This window comes from Pygocentrus nattereri, chromosome 23, assembly GCF_015220715.1.
Source record: "Pygocentrus nattereri isolate fPygNat1 chromosome 23, fPygNat1.pri, whole genome shotgun sequence".
NCBI classification, from domain to species: Eukaryota; Metazoa; Chordata; class Actinopteri; order Characiformes; family Serrasalmidae; genus Pygocentrus; species Pygocentrus nattereri.
In genome coordinates this window covers 15,364,084-15,386,757 of record NC_051233.1, presented here as the reverse complement: position 1 = coordinate 15,386,757, position 22,674 = coordinate 15,364,084, and the positions used below count along the sequence as shown (strand labels likewise).

Sequence of the window (22,674 nt, the reverse complement as noted above, 5' to 3'; positions counted from 1 at the left end):
CCATTGATGATTTTTGTGTGATTTTGTTGTCAGCACATTCAACTTTGTACAGAACAAAGTATTCAATGAGAATATTTCATTCATTCAGATCTAGGATGTGTTATTTGAGTGTTCCCTTTATTTTTTTGAGCAGTGTATATATATATATATATATATATATATCCATCCATCCATCCATTTTCTAAGCCGCTTCTCCTTCAGGGTCGCGGGGGGGTGCTGGAGCCCATCCCAGCAGTCTTCGGGCAGAAGGCAGGATACACCCTGGACAGGTCGCCAGTCCATCGCAGGGCAGACAGACAGACACAGACAGTCACTCACACATGTCCAATCAACCTGACTGCATGTCTTTGGACTGTGGGAGGAAACCGGAGAACCGGGAGGAAACCCACGCAGACACGGAGAGAACATGCAAACTCCACACAGAGAGGACCCTGGAGGTCACCTGGCTGGGGAATCAAACCCAGGCCCTCCTTGCTGTGAGGCGACAGCGCTACCCACCACGCCACTGTGCCGCCCTATATATAATGTAAGGGAAGCTTACACCCACCATTTAGCATTGCACATACACCAGTCTGTTAGAGAAAACTCAGGATGGCAAGCATGATTTAGGCATGCAGACTGCATGCTAATTGGTACCTTAGAAGCTTTTGTTACTTGGTAGCTACATTAGCCCCTGTAGCTGTAGTATAAAACTGCAAAACTGAAGAAGCAAACATATTTTGACTCACTGACAAAACAGTAAGGGGAAAATAATTTCTTGCCAAATTATTCCTGTAAGCAGAGTATAACTCATAAAAAAATTCAAATAAAGTATTAGCTGAACCAAGATCAGTTTTAATCAGAGGCCACCATAGATACAGCTTATCCATTGGCATATGTAGATTAAAGCATAACATATCAGATGTATCTGTCCAAATGTAAGTTTTTATATCCCTTGTGATGTATATCTTGGCGTATTTCCTGATTAGGTTTCCTGATGACGCTAAGTAAAATGTCAGTTAAACTCAAAGCAAAACTGAAAGCAGACTCCCTCTAAAAGACATTTATATAGTTTCTATTTTGGTCTTCTTTTCTTGAGATGCGGTTGACTTGGTCTGTCTGAGAGGAGCCAGTGTGAGCAGGTTCAGTTTAATGCCATCTTACACACTTAGAGTTACAAACACACACATCAGTATACCCAGAAGCAGGTCACACCACTGCTTTCTTCTGATTTCCTACCTAAATACACGGTCAGTTGAGGAACATAGCTAGGGAGACATTGCAGTAGGTGCGTGCAAACAGACTACTGGAGATGCAAAAGATTCAGAAATGGTTTGATGAGAGTAAAGAAGGATAAAGATCAAGAAATGTGCTGATATGAGGCCTGCTCTAAGAAAGAACAGTCCAGTCAAAGGTTCTCAGAGTTCTGATAAAATACTAAGCCACTGTTTCCTGCTACTATAATACACTCTGGAGGTGAGCGTTATCTGGTTAACTTGATTACAGAAAATCATACAGATCCAGTCATGCAGATCCATTACGTAACCTTTACTAAGCTTTCCAGATCTAATGGATAAAATTAAACATAGTGACCTTATTTTTTCATTGATAAACATCTTACTGTCATGGTATCTTAGGTTTTGTATGACACAGATTTTATAGTCATCATAAAAATGATTATATCCTTTGAAAACATCAGCTGCCCTTTACATTGTGTAAAGATTTTATGACAAATGGGCCAACATATAAGTGGCCAAAATTAGTAGGATTAAAATCTCTTTATATTACCATATATCTTAAAGTCTCTTTCTCTTACTATTCTAGTTGCATTAGGTTTTGTTTGTGATCATATATGTATACACACACACACAAACGTACCACTTTATAAGTTATCCACACTCATTAATCCGCTTCACCTACCATTTACATGCAATTGTTGACAGTGGCCCATTTCTTGCTGCACCAGATATTATTTGGCTGACTGGCCAGAGTTGAACCTTTAAACAAATCAGTGCCAACGGGCTGTGCTGTTCTAGCTCCTCTGTCTTTCTGCCTCCACCTCCACAGGCCCCTTTCATTCCTCCACAGTTTGTTCTAAGTGTGTGAAAGTCATTCATTCAAGTGTTGTGTGTGTGTGTGTTCGGGGGGGGGTGCTTAATTACACCAAATTCCTCTTTTTTCAGTCTTGGCACTTGGCACTGTTGCCAAGTACAGCTAGTGTGTGTCCAGCATAAATCCGCTCACACGAGGGCCGTACTCCTGCCGAGCAGTTAATAAAACTGTCTTCCTCATGTGTAACTAATTGCCTTTGACAAACTACAGCCAGCTTCGTCGCTCTACACTACCAGCGGAAGATCTGATTCAGATGCTGAACGCTGAGTGACTTGGGGTGATGTCATCACTACTCCACCCAGTCCTGTGCTTGCATTTCTTGCAAGAGAAACCCGTTTTACAGCACGCTTATATAACTGTGGTCATTCTATACAGCCCATGCTCCCAGTACAGAGCCAGCATGCATCAAGAATGTGAGGGAAAAGGCAGCTAACTAGAAGTATGAACTTATGATGACATTACTAGGGTAACACACCCTTTAGTCAGAGTACAAATTATATGGTAACACTCACCCCCACCCCTCCATGGCACTGTTCAGAGATCTTAGAAACTAGAATTTAAATCAGGTGCATGCTTCAGAGAACAGCATTCTTTCAATCATATGATTTTCAAGGTGGGTACCTACACTGCTACTCATTACATGTTTTTATAGACCACAGCAGAGATTGGATAGTTAGTAAGATGTTTTCCTACACAAACATTATACTTACTCTTCATAGTTAATAAATATGTAATAAGGGATCAAGCCTCAGACAGATAAGAAATTCGGCCCACTGTAGGGGTTTTCAAAATCGTATTGCACATCCTTATGACACAGCTGGGGTAACATATTTTAGTATTTACTATTAAAAATGTTTACTTTGTATTTATTTTTAGAAATGCTCTTGCCTCTTGTCTTTACCTTCACTGGGAAGGCAGTTGAAGTCTTTAAAGGGGGCTGTGTTTCAGACCCCCAGTGAATATGATTGCTAGAGAGGTGCTAGGAGAGTTTGTATAGGATAGCTTGAAATGATTCAGCCTTTTCGGTAATGAATATGTGTGCTCTTAATGTGATCAAAGATTCACATATATTCACTTGGAATCAAATGCACCTAATCGTGTTGCTTCCATGATGGAGCACTTGTGGTCCTTTCGAGCGTTTCATTCATGGACAGCTTTTAACGCACCGAGAGAACTATGCAGGTTAGAATAACACGGCCATCTAGTGGCTGGAAATGGTACAAACACGATAATATCCACCTTATTCCTGTACCCCATCGTGCTTCTTTGAGTGACTTCTGGACAGGACGTCCTAACGAAACAATAAGCAACAAGCCGTCCCATTGTTGGCCCCGGCCCAATGGGATGATTGACAAGTGGAGAAATCCATAAAAAATAAAAATTCAATCGTTCGAAAGCATTTTCAAAGGCGTTTTGTCAATAAAATAATCAACAACAACAAATACAATAATAAATTATTGTTATTAGTATGTTGCTATTATTATTATTGATAATAATAATATAATAGTATTATTATTAATAATAATCAAAGGGCAACTAAAAGGGCACTGGCCATCACACCATCCACCCCTGGGCTGCTGTTGACAGGCCACATTAAGAAACATTGATAATGGTTATTACAGTTACTGTTGACATTAATGGTACAGTTCACTCACTTGACCTTTTCTACAGAGCAAATTATGGAGACATATATAAGCCACAGAGCTGAGTCAGGATAAGGCCAAGGCACCATTAGGTCTCACTCTGAAATCATGGCATCAATCTACAGTCTGAAAGGGTGGAGAGTGGTACCAAATGAGGTGAGAAGCTTGAATCACCACTACTAAGTGATATTACAGTATTTCATTACGGATCAGTCACATCCTGATATCACTAATGTTGTCATTTTTTGACAAATTCCAAACTTTAATGGACATTTAGAACATTTGTTGCTGCTCAGGTAGTTTTCCAAGCCCGTATTCAGTTTCATTGCTCTCCCTCTGAAGGCATAAAAATGGATGGATGGATGGATGTTCTCCCTCTGTCTCTCTCTCTCTGTCGTCGGCCCCCCCCCCCCTTCTCCATCTCTCCCTCTCTCTCTCTCGACTTTTAATTTAGAAAAACAAAACGTTGGTGGTATTTTATTTTGAAAGATGACGCAGTTCGCCGCCATCTTTTAGGAAATGTTGACGTTGATTACTACACGGACGATGCCGTGGCTAACATGGCTAACATGGCTAGCTAACGTTGTAGCGAAGCACATCTGTGAAGATTTGCAGTTACATATTTGAGTTCTAAACAAAAATGGATATTTTAATATTCACCGATTTTCTGAGGCAACTTGAGGTCCGACGAAAAGGATCCTAAATTACACGGAAGTTCTTAGCTAGCCGGAAAAACTGTGAACTAAAATGCTATTCTTTAGCCATCAGTGCCCTTTGCTAGCTAAGCTAACTAGCTAACTTCTTCAGGTGGTCACTTTGTAGGCTGAAAATATAAATACGTGGAATTTTTCTTGTATTTGTCTAAGTAACCTACAACCCCGACAGCAACATAATGGACGACAAATACAGTAGTAATGTTATCTCGGGTGGGAAGCTCGGTCGAGTTGAGGTGCCAAATGCCAGGTAAGCCCTGCATTTAACTGGCTAAGCTAACTAACTTTAATTAATTTAATATGAACCTTTGTAACGTATGTAGCACAGCTTGAAATGGTTCTGTCTTTTCGGTATTTTGTGTTGGGATTTAACTTATCTTTGTGTCTTTTATTTCAGATTGACCAGGTATATTGTGTTGTTACTACTCACCAAGATGTTAAAGGCTTTAGGAATTTTTGAATCCTATGACCTCCTCAAAGTTGTACATATTGTACAGTTTGTCTTCATTCTTAAATTAGGGTAAGAAGTTGCTTAAGATTTTTTGAATTTATAACAAACCTATAAAATAATCATGGTCCTCATCTTAGAATATACCATGCCACACATTCTGTATGTCTTTTCTGTCTCTATGACACAGGTGTGCAGTGATTTTGCTTTTCTTTCAAAAACCGTTCTCGACAGGAAAAATGGTGGCCAAAAGACAGGTACGTTGGGAAAGATGCTGATACACATTTAAGAGCTACATATGAAAGCTTAATGTCACTCTTACTTAGATATGTATGCAAAATCTTCATAATTCAGACATTGTCTTATCAGTTGTTTCTCTTTCAGTGGATCAAAATCCTCAAACATGCTGTCATCAGCAGTATAATCTCACTTTTGGGCTTCTTTGGCCTTACACTCTGTGGACCACTAAGGTAAGGCTGTGGGCCCCTGTTTTTGAAATTAATTTGTATGCTTTCATAGATGTGTATATTTATCATGGCAAGAAAATTATGCCAAGTTTAACTGTTGCAGGACATTGCTGTTATTTGAGCACAGCGATGTGGTAGTCATCTCTCTTCTTAGCGTTCTCTTCACCAGCTCTGGAGGAGGGCCTTCTAAGGTTGGAGATGTATATTACATAACTATCTAAAAAGTAATAATTGTCCGTTAGCTTTCCAGAATGTATATTATTGTGCTTGTTTTATAGACAAGAGGTGCTGCTTTCTTCATCATTGCAGTCATATGTCTACTTCTGTTTGATAATGATGACCTCATGGCAAAAATGGCAGAGCACCGTATCCTTGGACAACGTGTTGTGTGTTGTATTCCACTTAATGCCATTTATAGTTTTTAAAACTAAAGTTTGCAGCCCTTAACTGTTTACCTTGCAGCTGAGGGTCACCATGACAGTGCTCTCACCCATGCACTGTACACTGGGATTGCTTTTTTAGGTGTGGCAGACCATAAAGTGAGTAATATTAGTAAGTTTTATCATGCAACTTTATTCCTGTGTAATAATGTTGTCTTCACAAATAACTGCTACTTGGATGCTGTTTGGAAGCTAACTACTATTCAGAAGTTAAAGATTAGTAAAGCAACAACGACTAATTTTATTTTTTTGTAATTTTCTGTCAGGGAGGAGTTGTGCTGTTGGTACTGGCTCTTTGTCTAAAGGTGGCCTTCAGCACACACTCTAGGAAACTGTCAGTGGAGATTGGAGGAGCTAAGCGTCTCTATGCTCTGTCGAGCCTGGTTTCCGCCATGGTGCTGCTGCCTTGGGTTACTGTACTGTCTGCCACCACTGAGGTATATAAGTTCTCAATACAAAAGAATCTTATCATTGTTCACACTGTCAGACATACACTACCTAATATATATCCACTGTATTGATAACCTACCTAAAATGAAATCCCTTAGAGCAAGGTGGAGTCCTGGTCTGGTCTGATCATGCCCTTCGTCATGATCATATTCTCAGTGATGATCCTGGATTTCTATGTTGAATCCATATGCACAGCAAAGCTGGAAGCACCACGTTCAGCTCGCTATGGCTCCATCTTCCTGTTCCTTAGTGGTCTGCTACTGGCCAACTTCTGGACACACCCTCTAACTGACCAGCTCCGGGCTATGAGCAAGCCAGGGCAGCAAGCGAGCACTGAGCATGTGCTATCTGGGGGTGTGCTGGTCAGCGCTTGCTTCTTCATCCTGTGTGAGTGAAAGAAACGATTAATTTCTGATCGACACTTTAGCATTGAAATGAAGAGATCAATAAATAGCTGTTTCAGTTCTGGTGTCATGGTCAGGAGAATAGTATTTGCATCCAGACAATATAAATCATTACATCCAGTATGAATATGATGCAATTGTACCTTTTTATTGTATTTTGCCTTTAAGGTGAGAATGTTATTTCAAAATGTGATGTACAATTAAAGCTATTCTTTTGTGTGTATTTCAGCTGACAGCATACTGTCATCTCCCTCTAAGAAAGGGCAGAAAGGCACATTGGTGGGGTATTCGCCTGAAGGAATCCCTCTTTATAACTTAATGGGAGATGCCCTGCAGCACAGCTCCCAGTCTTTACCTCGATTCATCAAAGACTCACTCAAGCAGATCCTGGAGGAGTACGATTCTCGACAAATCTTCTACTTCCTCTGTCTCAACTTGGTAAAGCAAAAATGGAACAAATCTAAATGAAACAAAAAAACTCTTTTTCATCATCATTCATTCATCATTCATCATTATCTGATCACTGTGTAATCTGGACTTGTTTACACCAGGCTTTTCTTGAGGCACAGTGAAATTGAATGTGCCCCAGTCACCAAAAAAAGCATGCTGATGCAAGGTGTAAACTGCCCATTTACATGTTCATATTGTGTATGAGGTGTAGGTGATAATGCTGTTGGTTTTTGACAGGCCTTCACGTTTGTGGAGCTCTTCTATGGTGTATGGACCAACAGTCTTGGTCTGATCTCAGATGGTTTCCACATGCTGTTTGACTGCTCTGCTCTGGTGCTAGGACTCTTCGCTGCCCTTATGACCAGATGGAAAGCAACTAGAATATACTCTTATGGGTATGGCTATTTTTTTGTCATTTTTTCACTTTGTTTTTAGAATTAATATGAGTTTGCTGCTATTGAGTTTACTGCTAAGTAATTCAGAATATTTCCATTATGATGTCTGTGAGTTTTGTTTGTTTTTGTTTTTAGATATGGCCGTGTTGAGATCCTATCAGGGTTCATTAATGGTTTATTCCTAATGGTCATCGCCTTCTTTGTGTTTGTGGAATCGATCTCCAGACTCATTGACCCTCCAAACATAAACACAGTGATGCTAGCGGCAAGTACTTAATTATGTTTTATGAATTTAATGGGACTGTGAACATTCAAGAGTACTAGCATTATTATTGAGGCTCTTGCTCTCTCATTACCATTACAGCAGTTTAGTCTGTTTAACACAGGCTTGGCTAAACCTGTAATTTCAGGGTTTTAACACACAACTGTCAGGTGGGAATCTCTAGGCACCTCACAGTTCGATTAGATTACAATTCAGAGGGCTGCGATTATGATTCAGAGGGCTGCAATGCGATTATAAAACGATTATCGATGCATCTTGATACATCTTCTGTACAGGATTTTTTTTCTTACCATATGAAGACTTTGTACTTTTTAAAGCAAAGTATTTGAAATGATCTCCTCATCAAACTGCAAACCAGCTCACATTGTCCCTTGTGTAAGACTCCATAATTTGGCAATCAACTGGGACAAACACTCACAATGAGCTTCATGGCTGGTCCACTTACTGCACACTGAGCCCATACTGAAACCACTGAAGATAATGCATTCTGCTTAGCTTTGCAAATCATTTTGAATTGTTCAGCCTGGCTAGTGCACATTTTTTCCTTTTTTCTTGCGCTCGAGAAAATTAGATTAAATTTCCTTTTGGGGGTAATAATAGAGATACGTCGGTGAACACATTCTCTGAACAGTGCATTCAGAAAAAGCCTAATCAAGACTGCAGCAACTAACAGTTCATCTTATTGTGTATGGTACCTCCGAGTGTGTTGCATTAAGTAATACAGCATTAAATTAAAATGTGCCATGAAGTTCACATTATGACAGAAGGTATATGGGCCATAGTCCATAGTATTAAAATGAAAATACAATAAACTTTGCTTTTAAGCGATGTCATTAACAGGTTTAGCATAAATATCAGTTAAACCTGATGTACAGCACCGTCTAGTGGGGTATGTCTCATTTTAAAATTTAAACCACAGCTAAGCTAATGACAATTGCTCAATTTTATATATATATATCTTTTGACCAATATAATCTTCATCGTTTTTTTAAACTTATCTCTCTTATACTGAATTTACTGCATAATTTCCCTCTGACCAAAGGTCAATTAATAACACTATGGGGTAATCTGAAGTCCATATGATTAATTATTTCACATTTCATTGTATACCTTTTTTTTGTTTCCTCTGACACAACATCTCTTCATGTCTTCAGTGAAATGGTCCCACAGCTTTCAAAAGTTTCACTCATATTGTTATACTGTTCCCAAACAGCCAGTCTCTGTGGGTGGACTTATTGTGAACCTGGTGGGCATTTGTGCCTTCAGCCATGCCCATTCCCATGGAGCGTCTAAGGGCAGCTGCTCAGGCCATGAGCATGGCCACTCGCACCATGGCCATGGGCATGGAGAACATGGCCACAGCCATGGAGGCCACGGCCACTCTCACGGTCATGGTCACTCCCACAGCCCTGGAGGAAGAGGCATGAATGCTAATATGAGAGGTAGCTTTTGTGTTTCTTCATAGCTGAGAGATACTGTTTATTGATGCTGTTCTTATGGTTGATTCTTCCATTTTGTTTTTAGAGGTGTTATTGATAGTCTGTGTTCTGTGTTGAAGCAAAAAACATTTCATAAATCTGATTCAGCATGGGGTTATATGCACATGGATTTAACTATTTTTCGAGTTATGTTTCAGTTCTTTGGCCGATGTTGGATAAGGGAATAGAGAGGGAAAAGAGTGGTAATCAGAATCAGTTTTGGAATGATTATTATATTACATAACATTTTAACAGACATGATAACTGTGTCTACTTTGACTTTTACAGCCTAAAACTAATCTAATCTGAAAACACTCTTCCTGCATCTTTGCTTTTGTTATCTGTATCTGTCATAAGCACTGAGACTTTGTCTGGATCCTTTCAGGAGTCTTTCTGCATGTGTTGGCTGATACATTGGGCAGCGTCGGCGTCATCATATCCACGGTTCTTATCAGTCAGTTTGGCTGGCTGATAGCAGACCCCATATGCTCTCTGTTCATTGCCACACTCATCTTTCTCAGTGTCATTCCCCTGTTGAAGGACGCCTGTGAAGTCCTGCTGCTGAGGATTCCACCTGAGCATGAGAAGGACCTCAACTTTGCCCTTGAAAAGGTATAAATTTAGTAGTGAGTATTTTTAATTGATCAAATGTTTCTGAACTTTTGATGTACATATTAATTTTCAAGATGGACTCTGTAACATCCTTTTCTTTTCAACTCAGGTTCAGAAAATAGAGGGTGTCTTGTCTTATCGTGACCCACACTTCTGGAGACATTCTGCAAACGTTGTTGCTGGAACTGTTCACCTACAGATCATGTCAGATGTTGTGGAGCAGCGAGTTATTCAACAGGTCTAGCAAGAACTTTCTTTAGATTGTGTTGTTTTAAACAATACAGAAGTTTGTTCCTAAATGTCCTGACTTTTTATTCAATGGTTATTGTTAAATGTCCTGATCAATTTTGTATTAATCTTTATAAGAATTCCATAGTTGTTTGCCATATTGTGTACTACATGAAGCAAGCCAAAACTGAATTCTTCTTACTTCTTGTGGTTTTTCTTGTTGTTTTCAGGTAACTGCAGTGCTTAAGGATGCTGGAGTAAATAATCTGACAGTGCAGGTAGAGAAGGAGGCCTATTTCCAGCACATGTCTGGCCTTAGTACAGGATTCCATGAGGTTCTGGCAATGACCCAACAGATGGAATCCATGAAATATTACAAAGACGGCACATGTATCATGTAACCAACTGTGTAAAAAATGTAAATTATTCTCCTTTAAATAAAAAAAATTCTTTAGTTGTGCTTCATGGTATGGAATGGTGTGATGTTTACAGTGCAGTGTGTGTTTGTAAATAAACCTGTAAATGAACTATTTGACTATTGTAGTTTACAGTTTAAAAAAAGAACAAATCAGTATGTCCTGATCAGCTAGTGTGTTCTCTGAAATTAAGGTTATTAAGAGGGCATTTGTCCCTAGTAATAGACAGTAACAGATGTTGGAACTTTGATTCAGGATTTGATTGCATCCAGGCAGAACTAGTGATGTTAGTTGATAGATGTGTGATTGCACAGGCACTACCCGCAACCCGATGCCGGGGAACTTATCCTACACCAGGGGTCACCAACCTTTTTGAAACTGAGAGCTACTTCTTGGGTACCAATTAATGCGAAGGGCTACCGGTTTTATACACACTTCTTAAATAACAAATTTGTTCAATTTACCTTTGTATGTTATTATTAATTAATTATATGCGTCTATGTGAAGACACTGATCATGTTAAGGATTTCACACAATAATTATCAACAATGATTTAACAAGGTGGTAGCTTGTGTGACACGTCCTAAAACGTCTCTCCACATTGTGCCGCTTTGCCGTCGTCACAGCAAATGAGACGCAGAAATCTTTCACAGTCGTAAAAAAGAACTCCCATTCACTGTGAAAATGATATGTTTTCTTTCTTTTTTCTGGCATGTTGTCAGGTTTTTTTTATGGTAAACTTTATTGTACACAGAACATGCATACATACAAATATGTGCAATTTACAAACAAACGAGGCGCAATTTAAAGCAAAGGAAAAGAAAAAAGGATGGGTGCAACCAACAAAGAACACAGAAGAAAGGAAAACATAACAGAGAACCAGGGTTTAGATTCTAAAACATAATCTTCAGTTGAAGAACAGAGTTGGTGGGTGTAACGTTACTTATTATGCATCAGTTTAAGAGCTTTGCAATACAAAATAAAGTAACTGCGAAAAATACAGAACTTTGGCTTTGTGGATTAAAAATTTCCCAGGATGATAACAGTGTTTATGAGAAAGTCGTTGTAATTGTCCATAATAAGTCCGTAAATTCTTTGTCAGAGAATATTTTGAGGAAAGGAACTTTGGAAAATAACCAAAGATATCAGACCAAAGTTTCAACATAAATGCTCGGTTGTGTTAACATCATCACAAAAGACAGTTATTTGTTTCAATACCAAATCGTTGCTGTTTTTTCGGGGGTACATCATCTCCTCACCTTCGCTGCGCCCGCTAGCTGGTTGCCGTGGAGACCAGCTAACTCTAATATGAAACATTTTTAAAATTAAAAAAAAAATTACACCAATGCAAGTGTGATTAAAAAAGAACAGCAACAAAACTATGAGATGCAGCTCGCTGGTAAGTGGCGCTATAGTGAGCTATTTTTAGAACCAGACCCATGGTGGTGACCCCTGGCCTAGAACAGTCAATGGACATTTAGAATCTCTTCGTTCTTTCATTTGCTCCAACACAGTAGGCGGCAGTACAAACCTCTGAATAAACGGACTACCAGCAAAAACACCGTGGAAAAGATTTAACCAACGAGCCCTTTGGTGGTCACGTGCTCATGAGTCGCCTTGGGAACGCATTGTTATCAGGTGCAGCTCAACCAATCAGATTTCGTGAGTTTTAGAACGCAGCGAATCAAATTCGAAAGAGCGACAATTTAAACCGAAGGACAAGGCGCTGACTATACGTGTGTATTCAGCCCCTAGCAGTCTTCGCTTCAGAAGCCACAGAGCAACGCGATTCCTGAAATGGCTCTTCGTATTACAAGGGTAAGTTGCCTTGTTGTGGGAGATGTTTAAGTAATTTAGTAACTTGTGTGTACACGCATGTTCTCATACTATTTGCAGTTTAAGAAATGAGGCTTGACTAGTTCAGCTTCTTTGTATTCACTGTTTTAACTGGGTCTAACTTCTATTAATCTCTTAAATCCTCCCAGAGCGCTCGCTTGGCCAGTAGCGAGAACCAAAATGCTATTGCTGGGAAAGCAGTCATTGGAAATAAGCCTGCTCTCAGGCCAAGAGCTGCGCTCGGTGAAATTGGGAACGCAGTCCTCCCACGGCAGCCTATAAAGAAAAAGGTAACTAATACATAATGTCGACTGTAGTGTTTTAGTTTATAAGCTTTCTGTGTATGACCTTGTTTGGATTATTTGCTTTGTGAAACAGGATGTGAAGCCTGTACCCGTGGTGGTTGAGAAGAAAGCTCCTGAGCCTGTTAAGCAACCAAAGCAGTCACCCGAAGTTGAACATGAGGTTCAGGTGAGGATGTCTTGGATTGCCCATGTATGTTGGGCTCTAGACTGGCGAGATATCCAGTGTTGCTGAAACAAGTTATGTTTTTGTATGTAGCACTACTTCCCAGTACAAAGTAAAGGTTTAAATGGACTTTAAAGGCCTTGATCTAACCTGTGCCTTTTGACAACTGTAGGTTTAAATGAATCATTCCATGTGTGGGCCTTCTAGGGTTGTTTGCAATGGAACCTGCTTATACAATTATTATTTATTTTATTTTTTTTTTGCTTCAGATTCTGTCAGAGCCTTCCTCTCCTGTACCCATGGAAACCTCTAGCTGTGCACCAGAGGACCTCTGCCAGGCTTTCTCTGATGTACTGCTCAATATCAAAGATGTAGATGCTGATGACTATGACAATCCCATGCTTTGCAGTGAATATGTAAAGGACATCTACAAATACCTCCGGCAACTTGAGGTTGGCTGCTTTACTTCCTTTCTGCCTTGTTCTTCTAGTTGCCCCTCCCTCTTAACTAGGCTGCTCTCGGTTTGACTTCATGCCTGTTCTCTTGTCCCTAGGCTGATCAGGCTGTCAGGCCACGGTATCTGGAAGGAAGGGAAGTCACTGGGAACATGCGTGCCATCCTTATTGACTGGCTTGTCCAGGTTCAGATCAAATTTAGGCTACTGCAGGAGACCATGTACATGACTGTGGCAATCATTGACCGCTTTCTTCAAGTAGGTTGACTTAAAATGGTCTACTTAGTTTTGCTAAGTTTTGTGCAAGTGGGGTTTGAGACCTCTTCAGGCTGGTACTTGACTAGCATGAGCTTGGTGCATTTCTAATGGGGGGGCAGAATTTCTAGGCAGTTTAAAAGGAGCTCTCCATTAGATATTTGGTCACTAATGGTTGCCTCTGTTTTCAGGATCATCCAGTTCCCAAGAAGCAGCTCCAGCTTGTTGGTGTAACTGCCATGTTCATTGCCTCAAAGTATGAAGAAATGTATCCACCAGAGATTGCAGACTTTGCCTTTGTGACAGACCGTGCCTACACTACTGCTCAGATCCGTGAGATGGAGATGAAGATCCTGAGAGTCCTACAGTTCAGCTTTGGTAGACCTCTCCCTCTCCAGTTCCTTCGAAGGGCTTCAAAAATTGGAGAGGTGCATAACTCCCCTTCTCAATGTTTCTTTGGCAACAAATGCTAAGAAATCAGACCTAATCAGAACTCTTTTGCAGGTTACAGCAGAGCAACACACTTTGGCCAAGTACTTTGTAGAGCTCACCATGGTGGACTATGATGTGGTGCACTTTCCTCCCTCTCAGGTTGCCAGTGCTGCATTTGCTCTCATGCTAAAGGTCTTCCATTGTGGGGAATGGGTAAGTTCCATTACTCTTGCTCTTGTGTGATGGACCTGCTAAAGGATTCCCCCCCCCCCCCCCCCCCCCCCCCCCCCCCCCCTTGACTAACTACTTGACTCTTGTTTAGACTCCTACTCTGCAGTATTACATGGGCTACACGGAGGACAACCTGATTCCAGTAATGCAGCATATTGCAAAGAATGTTGTAAAGGTCAATGAGGGGCTCTCAAAACACCTGGTGAGTTTACTTTTGTGCACAAGATATCTTGCTTTAAACAACTTTGCTGTAATTCACTAATCTTCTGCTTTTTAGGCTGTTAAGAACAAGTACTCCAGTCAGAAGCAAATGAGGATTGCCTCAATCTCTCAGCTCAAGTCATCATTGATTAAGGACCTTGCCAAGCAGGTCTCCTAGTGAGATTTGAAGAGGACCCTAGCACTGTGTGCTGACTGTAAATTGTAACTTAATTGCATGCTTTTACTTTCCTAGACTTTTGTGGAATCTCATTTTAAGGTTATGCTTTTTACCAGCGTTTTTCACTGCCATTTGTAAATGTAACCAGTTGACTCAAACTGTGCAATCTTGTACATTTTAAATTGCAATAAATCTGATTACAGGTACATGTCATGACTAAACTTCATACTTTTTATTTTTTCCCAAAATAAGGAAGACATGGTCGGTCCTTTATCTTTAAAGTGTGTGAGACAACTCTCCTCCTTATAAACATTGCATTGTGCTTCCTGGCTTGAGGAATTCCACATGTTTCACTGGTATCACTCATCTTCCCCAGAACCATAGCATTGGCAGCATCAGTTACTCAAATTCCACTACTTAAAATCCTTACTGTGCTCCATAAAGTGACAAATCTGTTAGCTCTACATCTCATGATTTAACATTGGACATATCCTTTCTGAGCAAACTCAAATATACCGAAGTTTCAAATCTGACTTGCTGACTATACAATGGACAGATAACTAACTCAGTGCTGACTTCTGATTAGATATGCAGAAATATTGGATTGCAGGTGCTGATCTGTGGTTCATACAACATATTCACCCATGGAACACATTACACTGGACAGATGTTCAAAATGGGATTTATCAGCTCTGAAATCTGTTCTCATTGCACACAGAATACCACATAATTATACCCATGTGGTGTTGTGCTGACCACCCATAAAACATTTCTGGCAACAAATTGTCTAAGTGCACTGTTTAAATATTAAGGATTACAGGACACAGCAGTCAATGACGAACTACCAATAACTCACAAAGAACACCATTCTCATGAACTGGAAGACAAAAACACCATTACTGTCACGCATTGGAAAACGTACTAATGGATCATAGATCTATGGAAAATCTGTTTCCTCAAAAACACAACTCTCCATTTGACTCCATCTGGACACTGGTCATCAACTTTTTGCAACAGTAATTTTCCCACTAAATCATTTTGAGAGCTGTTATACTGAGATCCAATACCCAGTTCCAAACTACTTTAATCATAAAACTCCCCTTTATCTCACACATGCACAATTCTATCACCATACATTAATTCTTATGGCACTAATGGAGTTAATATTTGCTTTTCACAAAGTCCATTATTTTTTATGTTTATTTTGTGTTTTTTTTACTTCTCTTTTTATCTCTGTTTTTATGTGCATGTCCTCCTTCAGGAATGTATTACAAATTAAAAAGTTTAAATAGTCCTCCAATGAGAGAGTGGTGGAGGGAAAGTTTTCTCCTTGACAGGATCTGCCAATGAAAGTGTTTATGATTTGTCAAGTTAACAGTAACTCACTGTCCACCCTAACACTCCTTTTTGTAATAAGTTCAATATGACAGTTGTACAATAGTACAAAATAAACATGGTCAATATTTATTTTACTGGAAAAATTAAATACCACTGAATTTATGGAATACAAGTGCTTCAACGTTCATTTTTCAGCAGAGGTCGCTCTCTTACTAGTTTTCACTCACAATTTCTCTTAAAGCCATTGCCTTCCCCGTGTCGTCTCTCTCTCTCTCTCTCTCTCTCTCTCTCTCTCTCTCTCTCTCTCTATATATATATATATATATATATATATATATATATATATATATATATATATATATATATATATATAAAGCACAGTTTTCTGTATGATACTGTTTTGTCTTATATATTGGTATAATGGTTAAATCCTCAGCTAAAAATAAAAAAAACTGTCGATGTTGGTAAAGAGCTTTTTATTTACCTCTCTCTACCTGAGCTTTGTACTATGAGCCTGTATATGTAGGCTTAAATGACATTACCATCATAGCGCCAATGTAAAACCAAAGAAGCAGACTTCACACTTTACACTATGTCTATAAGGGTGAAATGTGTAAATGAAATTATTTTGGGGCACTTTTCTAGCCTGACTCAGGGTCTGTGAACGCTTCACTTAACACAGACTTCCATCAACTGATGTACGTCTGATCACCTGTGGGTTTAACTCAGAGCACACCGGTTGGGTCTCATTAATTGCTCCAGCATACACTCTAAGCCTTTTGAGCAGACGGCCAGACGTCCCACCGCTCAAATGTCCGACCCTTTTCACCAGGCTTTTTTTGATGAAAGTCCTCAGACTGATTTTGTAGTCTTGCTGTTGGAGCCACGCTGTGGCCGCCAGATCTCAACAGCTGGAAACCAGTAAAGCAATTCGTGCTCGGTTTTCACACAAAAATGATGCGAACTTTGGATTTTAGATGGCAATAGAGTGAGATAGCAATGGTCTATAAAAATTGGTGCTGGTTCAAAGACAAACTGACAGAAAAGCACTTTCAGTGGCAACTCACTGACATCCTGTGGTAAACCCGTTTGCTTTGATTTAGTGATGTCTAGTGAATGTTCCTTCTTGAGTTTATGGCTATAATGAGTAGTCTACACCTGACTGATTCAAAATAGTAGTCATTAGCAAAAGTATAGGAAAACTGCAGGTTCCTTTAAGTAGTTTTATGTTGCTGTTGCTCTTTTTCAGGGTACAGGACCTGAAGATAGTGTCCACATAAATCACTTTTCAAAGTTCAGCTGTGAAGTGGGAAGTTTGTCTGCGAACAGCTTTTCAGAAGCAGTTTTCAAACGTTTAGCCTAGCACCAGAACAGAGAGCAGCAGCTGGCGAAGTTCTACCTCTCGGCTGATTTTATGAATGCTTTCTTCTTCTCGAGGGCAGGACTTTATCTCCGGGCTCCACCCGCAGCGACCCCGTGATAATGAGCTTCAGCAAAGCAAGAGTACGCTGCCGAGAATCCATACTTGCAGGCTGAGGTCACGGCTGGCCGGCGAGATCGCTTTACAACCTTCCAGAAGTGCAGAGCGAGCACCCCACGAACGTCCGGCTGTGTTTCTGCGCTCAGCCACGGTACTCTAATCGATTTTTCATGGACAACTAGTGGCGAAGATGACTAAAAGACCAGGGTGCTCTAGTACACGACAATGGCTTGAACTGGAACTGCAAAGGAAAGTGCAATGCTCTTTTGATTCTTCTTATGATGCCACAACAAGAAACGTGCAGTTTTGTTCACAGGAGGAACATATCAAGATCTCTAATATATATATATATATATATATATATATATATATATATATATATATATATATATATATATATATATATATATGTATATGTATGTATGTATATGTACACACACACACACAGAGATATAGATAGATAGTGTGTGATTCAGACCATACCTCACTACAGCATCTAGTGTACAGCCTTAAGTATGTGGACAAAGGCCCTATAAATAACCTTTAGGCAGGTGGCTACAAACTTTTGGACATGTGAAGTGCACAACTTGCATTGTAAACACAGCTACAGCTCAAGCCAGAGAAATCCATTATGAAAGACTACATTCAATTAGAAGGATTCCAGTGCTGTCAGATAATAGAACACACTGAAAGAAAACATTTACAGTGAGAAATTGAATTAAAGAATGGTTTTATAATTAAGGCCTATGACATGCATGTCCTTTACACCTTATTTTCTGTCTGAGTCTCTGCAGATATTGTGTACCCCAGTTTGGTCCTCAGAGCAGAGCCGACTTTGAGTGTCCATGGGCCGCCGAGGAGGGCGGCTGGCAGCCAGAGTGAAGCCTCTCAGTGCCTGGAGCCTCCGCGCATAAATAAACACAGAAGCATTCATTTTCAGAATTTATAGATTTTCAAATAAAAGCTCAACGTGCTTCCTGAACTTTACAGACCTTTGCTGCTCAGTAGCACAGGGAGGGAAGAAAGGCTTCTATTGTGCCCCAGCCGTGGAGTTCGGTTTCAGCCAGGTGTAAACGGGCACCGGGGCTTTCGCTTCGCTCCAATTAGCCAAGCCAAAATGGTCCCCGGCCTGCGGCTCTGTGGGGCCTGAACAGCGCAGATCTGCACTTATGCAAGTTATTATACGGCTTATGTTGGGCTAACAATGAGATCCCAGGCCTTTTCTCAGACTTTAAACGTGGTCTGCGCTGAAACCCAGAAGAAAAATGTTATAGTGCAGTATAATTATCACCCGAAGACACAGTGTGAAACAAAGGGCTGTCTTAGCGTTTGGTCATTACCATAAAGTCTCAAGAATCACAAAGAGCATTGTAACTCACTTAATTACAGCAAAAGCGAACATGATTATCATTGGTATTGTTAAAGGGGGTGCATTGTCATCCCTATGTTAGCACATTAATTGCACTGTGGACAAGTGTAGCCTGCTGTGCTAACTAACATTTGACTTAAAATGCTGACATTTACTTTGCCTAGAAATGGAAGTCAAACGAGCTCATCCAGTGACTTCTGCGATTTAGAAGCTATAGCTTATTTGATTGTGCGTATTAAAACTGTCACTACTCCAATTTAATTATACTGTACATCTATACAAATGGATTATGCATTTGTTTGACATGCCAGGCTTAGCTGATAAGGCTTAGTGATGTATTATTGGGCTCTTCATAAAAAAAAGATGCAGTGATACATTATCTCCTTGCAACATGCCAAAAAGAGGCAAAAGGTTTAGAGTCTGGACGCAAAAAAATACCAATAAATAATCCAGAGCAGTGGAAGATTTTTGAAGCACATTCAGTTCATATTTCTGCGACTTGGCATCAGCAGTGAAATGCCAACAGGAATGATTTTTACATATTATCTAAATGGCATAAATCCTGAGAGAGAGAGAGAGAGAGAGAGAGAGAGAGAGAGAGAGAGAGAAAGACAGAGAGAGAGCTAGAGAGAGATTATGTGTGTATGTCTGTGGGTACAGTACAGTAAATTACCTCTCAGGGTCACTTTGTCATCCCTGCTACAATCTAAGCAGACTTCTGTTAAGCAGCAGGCTTGAAGCAGTAGAAATTCAGAGTGATACACAGGAGTTTTGTCCCAGCCATTTATATATAAACACTTAAAGGGGAATTCCACAGATTTTTCAAAATGTCTTCATAATTAAATTGCTAATGATTTATAAAAATCCAGCCATATACTTTACTACCCAAAACTCCAGAGAAACTACATATATCTTCTTTTTTATATGTTTTGTATGTTTTTATATGAATAAAAATCAGTTCAAATCCCCTTTGAGGCATAATTAAATCATGAGGCATTGTAAGTCTCTGCTTATAGTTGTAATTTATGGTGAACATGTATTACATTCTGCACTGGATTGAAAGAAAAAAAAAAAAAATATATATATATATATATATATGTGTGTGTGTGTGTGTGTGTGTGTGTTTAGTATGAGAGTGGACTCTTAGAACTTTGTTATTTTTTAGATATTTTATGTAGTCAGTTTCAAGTAGAATGTACTTTTAACCACCTGACTGTATTCTCATTGATTTGTCATCTGCAAATTTTGCCAGTAATCAGAATGATACTTCATAAAAATATTATTTGAATCACTTAATTGTGTGCAAGTCACATAATTCACACTTAGGATAATAGTGGAAATGTGATGGAATGTGAATTAAATATATATCAGTTAAGTTTTATCATGCTAATATTTGTTGTTGTGCTTTGTGATCAAAAAAGAATTCGCCAGTGCTTCACACAGACTCTTTTTACTAGTCATATTTATTTTGATGAATATATTTTGCTGCATTTCACACAGCATAGAAGTATATTGAATTCATTGTTTTTGCATTGATTTACCAGACTTTTTAGTAACTGTTATCACTAGTCCTTAGTCTCTTACAAATTACTCCATCTATGGGGCAAGTTGTAACATTTCCACTCATACAGCTTTTGAATGAACTGTTGCAGGAATCAAAGTTTATGTTTCCATTTGTAGCTTAGTTTAGCTACAACATCTTTGCCTGTGGTATTGGATTTGTAAGATATTTCTTTTTATAATGTTGGGATGGCTACCGATGACACCCATGTCCATTGATGGTATTATATTTCACAGCTTACTGAGTCAACACACACATGACCCAACACTATGATGTCATAATTTATCAGTGCTATGCTTCACATAATAGCTACAGCGAGAAATGGACATGATGTGACTTTTCTCCAGTGTTTTTTTTTATTTACTCTGGGCTGAGACAGTTTATACTTAATGTGTAGTTTTTTTTTTTTTGCTTTGCACCCAAACACATGAACCCAAGCAACTTTTGGCACACAGATAATTTCAATTAGGGAGGATGAACTAGATCTGGAGATGAGTGCTAATTCAATTCAATTAGGCTTCCTTAACTTCATTTTCCACAAGGTCTCATATCCTAGCATCCTGTAGGCCCAGAAACAGGGCATATTGATTACATTTAGTCAATAGCAGTCGTTTTTTTCCACTCTTATCCTAAGGCACTTAGGGAGAAGGTCCCTGACTGAATGCCCAGGTCATACTCTGCCGCATGCAGGGCTTCTAAATTATTCAGGAGTCCTGACCCAGCCCTGACCTCCATTAGTGATGTCACCGAAGCCTACGGAGCCAGATTCTCTCCCAAGGGACAGCAGTATGGAGTGTAAGGCTGTGGGGGCGCTGCTCCACATAAGATCCTAGACCATTTCAGGGAAGTGTAATTTGAAGGTTTGTGCTAATAATTAATGAAAGGTAATATCTGTGCCTAGTTGTCAAATTTTATTTTCATAGGAATTCTAGCTTTCATTCACTTCTTTAGGATAAAGTTTTCCTTTACAGAAAGCCTGCATAATAACAGCACCATTATATCTTCTTAGTTTCCTGCTGGAGATGAAACCAAACAGTCACTGGACTGTAATATTCATTATTAATTCAGTATACAGGAACAGGATGTTGGGAGGAAATATATTGAATTCACTGTTGATTACTAATACCATCTGGGCTCCCGAGAGGCACAGATGTCTAAGAACTAGCAATACAATCAGGATATCCCTGGTGATGCCACAGTCATCAGTGGCCATACGTTCAAGAGAGCATAACTGCCTTTCCTTTCTCAGGGTGGCCCTCCCCCTAAGTTACTTAGCATGATGAAAACCAATGCACACATCTGGTAGCTAATGTAACAGTATTGGCTGTTGGCCTTTTCCTTCAAGTGCCTTCGATCTATCCAGTGATGTTGTATTTATGGCAGTTCGAAAAGATGAGGTGGCTGGCTTCACATGCCCTGGAGCAAGCTCAGGCTTGCCTTCAGCTTAGGACATTAGGGGAGTGCAAGAAAGTTGGGAGGAAAATTGGACAAAAGTAAAATAATAATAATAAAAAAGATTACTAATACCATCCATTAAAAAAAACAAGAAACTGCTTCCACTGATCTGACAATTATTCAGCTCTCAGCATGTCCAAACTAAGGTACTTTTATGAATATTACAACTAAAAAACAAAAAAGTAGGAAACTTAAGATCACCAGACAAACAAAAATAAAAAGTTTTCTGCATTTCTTTTCTACTGCTTGAGAACTTCTCCCCTTGCCTTCTGCCAGCTAATTTTGTAGAGATGTCAATTATATGTCTATTCTACACTCCTCTTTCATAAACTAGAGTTTGTGCATTATTTCAGCATTTCATAGGCTATTCCAAATTGGGAACTGATGTCTGATAATTCTGCTGGTCAGTCAAACTGTCCCAGTTTTCCATTATCTCAAGAGACTGGTGTAATCCTTACTTGGCATGATTGTCATGGTTTTTAGGGCAAGGGGGCGCATAACCAAGTATTAGGAAAGATATGATAAGTCTATTTTTTTCCCAGTAAGTTTACATTTTGGGGTTTTAGTTTTAGTTATATTGTTTAAAAATAGTTTAATAGCTTTAGTTTGGATATGCTGAGACCTGAATAATTGGTAGATCAATGGACATAGTTTCCTGGTTTTTGAATGGACGGATCTCAAGAGATTTAGGTAATCCTCATTTGACTGGATTGGTCATGTCATTAAGACCGTTGGATGGTCATCCAAATTTAAAAACAGAAATCAAGAATGTGACATTTTTTTGTCCAAGGAGCTTTTTTAAAGCTTAATCAATTATCTTTGATAAGATATGCCCAATAGCAGTGAAGGCAGCAGCCTCTGGCATAATCTTGAAGATATTTCAGCAAGGCAGAAAACC

At 39.4% G+C, this 22,674-nt stretch overlaps 2 protein-coding genes across 2 annotated transcripts; both read left to right on the top strand.

The window, feature by feature from the left end:
• Window positions 1–4,248: 4,248 nt before the first annotated feature.
• On the top strand, window positions 4,249–10,563 carry slc30a5 (solute carrier family 30 member 5). Its single transcript, XM_017714133.2, has 16 exons — window positions 4,249–4,697; window positions 4,845–4,967; window positions 5,086–5,152; window positions 5,280–5,365; window positions 5,466–5,553; window positions 5,641–5,728; window positions 5,825–5,901; window positions 6,069–6,239; window positions 6,351–6,639; window positions 6,886–7,094; window positions 7,344–7,501; window positions 7,637–7,766; window positions 8,998–9,226; window positions 9,648–9,874; window positions 9,984–10,112; window positions 10,333–10,563. The coding sequence occupies exons 1-16, from the start codon at window positions 4,627–4,629 to the stop codon at window positions 10,501–10,503; spliced, it is 2,313 nt and encodes a 770-aa protein (XP_017569622.1). The 5' UTR covers window positions 4,249–4,626; the 3' UTR covers window positions 10,504–10,563.
• A 1,675-nt stretch (window positions 10,564–12,238) lies between these two features.
• Window positions 12,239–14,786, top strand: ccnb1 (cyclin B1). Its single transcript, XM_037533251.1, has 9 exons — window positions 12,239–12,336; window positions 12,504–12,644; window positions 12,733–12,825; window positions 13,092–13,274; window positions 13,376–13,534; window positions 13,723–13,959; window positions 14,036–14,176; window positions 14,286–14,396; window positions 14,472–14,786. The coding sequence occupies exons 1-9, from the start codon at window positions 12,316–12,318 to the stop codon at window positions 14,571–14,573; spliced, it is 1,188 nt and encodes a 395-aa protein (XP_037389148.1). The 5' UTR covers window positions 12,239–12,315; the 3' UTR covers window positions 14,574–14,786.
• Window positions 14,787–22,674: the final 7,888 nt, after the last annotated feature.